General features: G+C 53.5%; 1 protein-coding gene across 1 annotated transcript; it reads left to right on the top strand.

Annotated features, from left to right (window-relative positions):
• Positions 1–4,300: 4,300 nt before the first annotated feature.
• LOC135456632 (chymotrypsin-C-like) lies at positions 4,301–5,863 on the top strand. Its single transcript, XM_064730604.1, has 8 exons — positions 4,301–4,340; positions 4,457–4,548; positions 4,637–4,734; positions 4,823–4,948; positions 5,064–5,209; positions 5,284–5,429; positions 5,597–5,749; positions 5,846–5,863. Exons 1-8 carry the CDS (start codon positions 4,301–4,303, stop codon positions 5,861–5,863), a joined length of 819 nt encoding a protein of 272 aa, XP_064586674.1.
• Positions 5,864–6,506: the final 643 nt, after the last annotated feature.

Raw genomic sequence — 6,506 nt, 5'->3', positions numbered from 1 at the left:
TACAGTGGACAGGTATCAGTCCAGGCTCTGTCACACATGCTGTTCAACGAGGAATTCCACCTCATTGCTCCTGAGAAAAGGAGTCGTAGGCCACTCAAGGTGCTTACAGTGTACACTGATGTGTCCGCATCCCACAAGTCGGTGATGACTTGCAGAAATCCACAAACCCAGCATTGGGAAGCTGATGTTGAGTTTGTGGAGAGGTCGCACCAGTCGTAAGAGCCTTTGAGAAGTTTCGGAGCCAATTAATTTGGTTACCAATTCAGCCTATGTGGCGGGAGTAGTGTCCAGGGCAGAGCAGGCAGTTCTCAAAGAGATCGAGGATGGGCATCTCCACAGGTTGCTCTCAAGACTAAATCATTTGGTTTCGCAGTGGGAGCACCCTTTCTATGTGATGCACGTGAGGTCACACACCGATCTGCCAGGCAGATCGCAGAAGGTAATCTCAAGGCAGATTCCCTTGCCACTCCAGCAGAAATGGCACACCTTCCAGACATCTTTCAACAGGCAAAGCTAAGTCACCAACAATGCCATCAAAATGTTCCAGGTCTAATCTGTCAGTTCCAGTTAACACGCAGTCAGGCTCGAGCCATTGTGGCCACCTGTCCCAATTGCCAGCTTCAGGCAGTGCCATCCCTGGGTGTTGGGGTTAACCCCCCAGGCCTTGGGAGCTGCAAAGTGTGGCAGACAGACATCACACACATTCCCAGTTTTGGTCGTATGAAATACGTACACATCAGCATAGACACATACTCAGGTGCAGTTTATGCCTCTGCCCATGCAGGGGAAAGGGCTGTGCATGCCAAACAACACTTGCTGCAAGCCTTTTCAGTATTGGGGGTCCCTAGGGAAATTAAAACTGACAATGGCCCAGCGTATGCCTCCAAGGAGATCCTAGAGTTTGTCCAGGAGTGAGGAGTGGAGCATAAGACAGGCATTCCCCATTCCCCACAGGTCAAGCTGTGATCGAGCGTACCCATCATACACTCAAAGTAGTCCTGGCTAGGCAGGGCAATTCCACAGAATGGATGACTCCACAACAAAAGCTCTGCAAAGCCTTGTTTACGGTTAATTTTCTGAATTGTTCATTTGAAAACATTAATCCTCCAGTAATACGTCATTTCAATAGTAACAATTGTTTTAAGTTGTCACAGCATCCACCAGTTCTCATTAGGGACCTAGAAACTTGGGAAACCAAGGGTCCTTATGAGCTCCTCACCTGGGGGCGTGGTTACGGGTGTGTATCCATCCCCTCAGGCCCTCGATGGATACCACAAATGTGCGTAAAACCTTTCGTCCCCAAAAATCCAGCTCCAGCAGACGGGGATAAGAAGCAAGCAGTTGTTGCCTCCAAGAGAAGACGCCGCCGGAAAAAGAAGGAAGAATCTTCCTAAGAAAGTTAGCTGCATTCCAGCAGACCTATGAACTTGCATGCGTTTTTTTAAAAAAAAGTTTGTTTTCCTTTGTAGAACAGAGAATCTACCTCCCACCTAACCTCACTATGAGCCCTGTCCGAGCTGTCATCCTGTTTGCGCTGAGCAGTCTGACAGCTGCGTGGATCATTCCTCAGCCATGCCAAAACATCTGGGTGACCCTGGCACAGACGCTCCAGCAAGAAAATATATGCCTGTCCACAGCAGCAGCGAAAGACCCAATGTCTACCTGCCTGGTAGGGATTCCATTGCAAGCTGGAGAGTTTACAGACAAATTAGATACGCCTCTACCTCCCCCAAGTCCCAAACCAAATCACACACAACCACATAATATCCGTCATCAGCAAGCTGTAATGATTAAAAACGCCGTAGAGGAGTGGCTTCCAAAGCTATCCAGAGCTGCTCAGGAGCCTCAAGAGTTAGAGCTGTTGGGCTCCTCCCCTGCACCATACTGCATACACTTCTTCTTCATCCCACGTTCCAACATCAAACCTTTTAACAACATTAAACAGTATCGAGAGGAATTCACTGCCAAAAGGTGGTGTAAGGTTTTAAGCCATGTTGCAGCAGACAATCCAGACCATTCACATCCCAAAAGCCTCCCAAAAGGTTTCTTTTTAATTTGTGGGGACTGGGCATGGGCAGGAATCCCTTCTCGGCTTTTAGGAGGGCCATGTACCATTGGACGGTTGTCCCAGTTGGCACCCAACCAAACCATGATTGGCAAATGGACTCAAAAGAACAATTTGGTCAGCAAAATTCGTAAGAGAAGCATAGACAATTTGGACCCAAATTGTGATGCAGAAATCTTCCATTGGGCCAAGTCAAAGAGAATTGCTGTGTCCCTGTTCCTTCCATGGGTTGCAGCAGCCAAAGCTCTAGGAGAATTGGCCACCTAGAGTGCTGAGTAGTTAAACAGGCAAACTTGACATCGACGGCCATCAGCTCCCTCCTAGAGGATGAGGAGATTACCAGGCAGGCCACACTCCAAAATCGTGCGGCCATAGATTTCCTCCTGCTGCTGCATGGACACGAGTGCCAGGAATTTGAGGGACTGTGCTGCATGAACCTAACATCAAAAGCACACAACGTCCATGCAGCTCTCCGAGAAGTGAAAAGTCAAGCAGGAATCCAAGGACTGGTTCAGCGGACTGTTCAAGGACTGGGGACTCTCGGGGTGGTGGACCTCTATTATTAGGACAATTTTGCTGGGTTTTGTTGTTCTTTTCCTAGTCATGTTAGCATTTGGGATTCTACGTCGCATACTTTTAAAGGCAATCAACAGTTTGGTCTCCAGTACCACTGAAGTCAACTGCTCACAGTTTGTGGAACTAAAGCAAATGGGCAGGCCTGAAAACCATGAGTGGTGGACAAATTCATAATCAGCAGTAGAAATAGTCCAACGCATTTCCTTCTAATTTTCGTTAACAGAAAAGGTGGAGGAATGGTAGGTACTAAATAGCTTATGTAGTTGGTGTTTTTACCCTGGTTTACTCCCCCTTCACCATCACATGGTTTGTCCCCATACCCCCCTGTTTTCCTTGGTGGTCTGTCCCATGTGTGCCCCCTCCCCTCGCCCCTCCCCAATGGCATCCCATTGGCCGCAGTCCTCCTTCCCCGCCCCCTCTCCCAGGGGTACAAAACCCCCAGCAGGTAAGGTCCACGCCCTATTTGCTTCCTGGATGGTCTGGGCCCCAGAAGTGTCCTGTAACAAACTGGATACTCGTCTCCACGTGGCATAGAGCACTTCTGGGTCCTTTATCCTCTGTCTATGCAATTCTGTGTGGGCTTGAATCCTGAGCAAGCCGGATTGGACTTATATAAAGCCCAGAGACCCATGGATTCTGACACCAGGTTCTCTGTGCAGAAGTAGCCAACACAGAACAGGGCAACCCAAATTCACACACGGCAGGGCCATGGGGAAGGGGACACGTGCCACTGAGCTCTTGGAAAACCTTGGGCAGAGGCAAGGCCATTCCATCCACATTCTGACTCCTGCTGGGCCCCTTTGGGATGCTTGGCTGGCCCGGGCTCCTTCTGGCAGAAGTAGCCACACCTGTTCAGGTACTCTTCTCCAGCCACATGTGGGCATTGGCCTCCACCACTGTCCTGGGGCACCCACCACCAACAAAAGATACAAAAAGAACACCCAAAAATAAACTTCCACAGTTACCTTCAAACCATAAACACAACAATCTAAAATGACACATAAAGCGAAGCGAAAAGCCACCCAAATCGTCATGCACTTGGCAGTCATACATGGCACAGCAAATCACCCCCAGGCTTTCCTGAGTACAGAATGTACCACCAGCACCCACAATGATGCCACGTGAGCCAAGGCAGCAGCCAGGAACAAGCACCCAGACATGACAAGGATGGGTACACAAGGTGAACAAACACTGATAGGGACTCAGAGATACCCAATGATAAGCACTTCAGGAAAGGGAACACCTTATCCCTGGGAAACTGAGGGGCTGGGGGCAGAGAGTGTCCTGGGGAAGTCACTGCTTAGGGCTGGGGGGCAACAGAGCTTCCCAGCACCTCACAGACAGCATCATGGTGGGGGGCTACCCCAGCAGAGAGAGACCCTGTGCCCCACCAGGGACCCTGCCCCTTCCCATAGGAGGGCCAGGTGTCCCCACCATGTCCCAGCACGGTGCCAGCACATGAGGGGCAGATGTGGCCATTCCCAGGCAAGACCATGAGTGTGATAAGAGCATGTGATGGGGCTGAGTAGCCCATGTGCCCACAGTGTGGGACAGTCCCCACGTGTCAGCAGCAGCCAGGGACACTCCAAGGTCCCCAGCAGTACAGACACTATAAGAGGGCTGAGCAGCCACACCACTTCTTCTTTCCTCTGCACAACCATGCTGGGAGCCATCTGTCTCGTCGTGCTGCTAGGCTACGGTAGGTGCAGGGCATGGGGAAGGGTCAGGGCAGGGGGAACAGGACTGTGGCGCCTGCTCTGGCCCTGAGCACGGGCACAGGCAGCCTCTGATGTCCCTTTGCCGGGTGTCACACAGCCTACGGATGCGGTCAGCCGGCCGTGCCACCACAGCTGAGCTCCCGCGTGGTGGGCGGTGAAGACGCTGTAGCCCACAGCTGGCCATGGCAGGTGAGGGGCACAGGGACAGGGATGGGGACAAAGATGGGGACAGGGATGGGGACGTTCCTGCTCTGACCCTGTGCCTCTGCCCCCGCAGATCTCTCTGCAGTACAGCCGCTCTGGATCCTGGAACCACTATTGCGGGGGAACACTCATTGCCCCCCAGTGGGTGCTGACAGCTGCCCACTGCATCAGGTAGGTGGGTGTTGGGGGTGCTGGGCGGCATCTGTGCCATGCAGGCAAGATATCTGTGGGGACTGACACAACCCTCTCTCCCTGGCAGCTCTTCCCTGACCTACCGGGTGGCGCTGGGCAGGCAGGACGTGTCAGAGGCTGACGAACCTGGTTCTGTGGCCGTGGCTGTGGAGAAGATCATCGTCCATGAGAACTGGAACTCCTACTACATTCGGTAGAGTTTGGGTGCATCAGGGCTGGGTCCTGGGTGATGTGGCCACGGAGCCTTTTTCTCCTGCCCAGGGACTCTGATCCCATGGCCATGGACCATGGTTTGTGTCTCCTTGCAGCAACGACATTGCCCTGGTCAAGCTGGCAGAAGAGGTGCAGGAGACTGACACCGTCCGTGCCGCCTGCCTGCCGGCTGCTGACAAGATCCTGCCCAACGACTACCCCTGCTATGTCACCGGCTGGGGAAGCATGAGGAGTAAGTGGAGTGTCCCCAGGAGAGTCTCCAGAAAGTGGATGCAGGCAGAGGGTGTGAGGTACAAGCTGTCTCTCTCGTTGCAGCCAACGGGCCACTGGCCACCGTCCTGCAGCAGGCTCTGCTGCCCGTGGTGGACTATGACACCTGCACCCAGTGGGACTGGTGGGGCAGCACTGTAAAGAACACCATGGTGTGCGCCGGTGGTGATGGCGTCACCTCTGGATGCAATGTGAGTGTGGGCACTGCACATGGTGGGAGCCCCAATGGTGTGGTACCGTGGGCACTGGGAGGAGAGGGGATGGAGTCATTGTGATGGATGGCCGGGAGGGATGAGGGGAGTGTTGGCAGGGTGCCCAGGAGCAATGGCACAGAGTATCTCTCTGTCTCTCCGCACAGGGCGATTCTGGGGGCCCCCTGAACTGCCAGCGCGATGATGGGGTCTGGGAGGTCGAGGGCATCGTCAGCTTTGGTTCCAGCCGGGGCTGCAACACGAAAAGGAAGCCAACAGTCTTCACCCGGGTGTCTGCCTACATCGACTGGATCAACGAGGTGGGTGCCTCTTGCTTTTCCATCCCCACCTGCACACAAGGGCTGTTCTTGCCCCACTGAGGGTCTTACCATGCCCCCCCTGTGTCTTTTTGGCAGAAAATGAGCTCAAACTGAGGACGCGGCTTTGTGGAGATACCACTGTTGATAAAGATAAAAGCAAAAAAATATTGAGCTGGTCTCGCTGCTTTTTGGCGAAGGGGATTTGGTGGAGCTGGGACACACATCCAGGGCTGGGTCTGCTGATGCCTAGGTCCCTCTTGTGCGCTGGGGAAGGTGTCCTTGTTGTGCAGTGGGGCTGGACAGGACTCTGCAGAGGCTGTTGGGCACATCCTGCAAGATGTTTCCAGGCCTCAAGCTGTGGCTGAGGCAAGGGCCTTGAGGGTTGGCAATTACTTTGATGGGAGAGGGGCTGGGCTTTGTCCAGCTTATTCAGGAGAACTCCAGAGAAACCAGCTGGCCCTTGGGACGATCTGGAACACTTCGTAGCTCCCAGAGTGCTTTAGGGGACCTCAATGGCACTGCCTAGATGAGGGCTGACTTTCAAATGGGGCTCTTGAGGGAACTGGGTTGGCCTTGGGGAGCTTGAGAGAGTCTGACTGGTTTGGGAGGGGTCAGGGGTGCCTCCAGGAGCTCTCTTGGAGACGGCGCCCTTGGCAGCTGCATGGCACTGCCAGCTACAACAAAAGGACCTGCGACATGGCCCCGGAGCACAGCATCTTACCATGGATCTCCTTCTGTGGTGAATGGAGGAACAAGG

The sequence above is a fragment of the Zonotrichia leucophrys genome, chromosome 21 (assembly GCF_028769735.1).
Source record: "Zonotrichia leucophrys gambelii isolate GWCS_2022_RI chromosome 21, RI_Zleu_2.0, whole genome shotgun sequence".
Taxonomy (NCBI): Eukaryota; Metazoa; Chordata; class Aves; order Passeriformes; family Passerellidae; genus Zonotrichia; species Zonotrichia leucophrys.
The sequence above is the reverse complement of the archived record's forward strand: the minus strand, read 5'-3'. Positions and strand labels throughout refer to the sequence as shown.

Excerpts from the sequence above, each read along its gene's own strand:
- LOC135456632 (XM_064730604.1), top strand. The coding sequence starts at position 4,301 with ATGCTGGGAGCCATCTGTCTCGTCGTGCTGCTAGGCTACG. Across the intron at positions 4,949-5,063 it reads TGGAACTCCTACTACATTCG|CAACGACATTGCCCTGGTCA; the intron begins GTAGAGTTTGGG and ends GTCTCCTTGCAG. Across the intron at positions 5,430-5,596 it reads GCGTCACCTCTGGATGCAAT|GGCGATTCTGGGGGCCCCCT; the intron begins GTGAGTGTGGGC and ends CTCTCCGCACAG.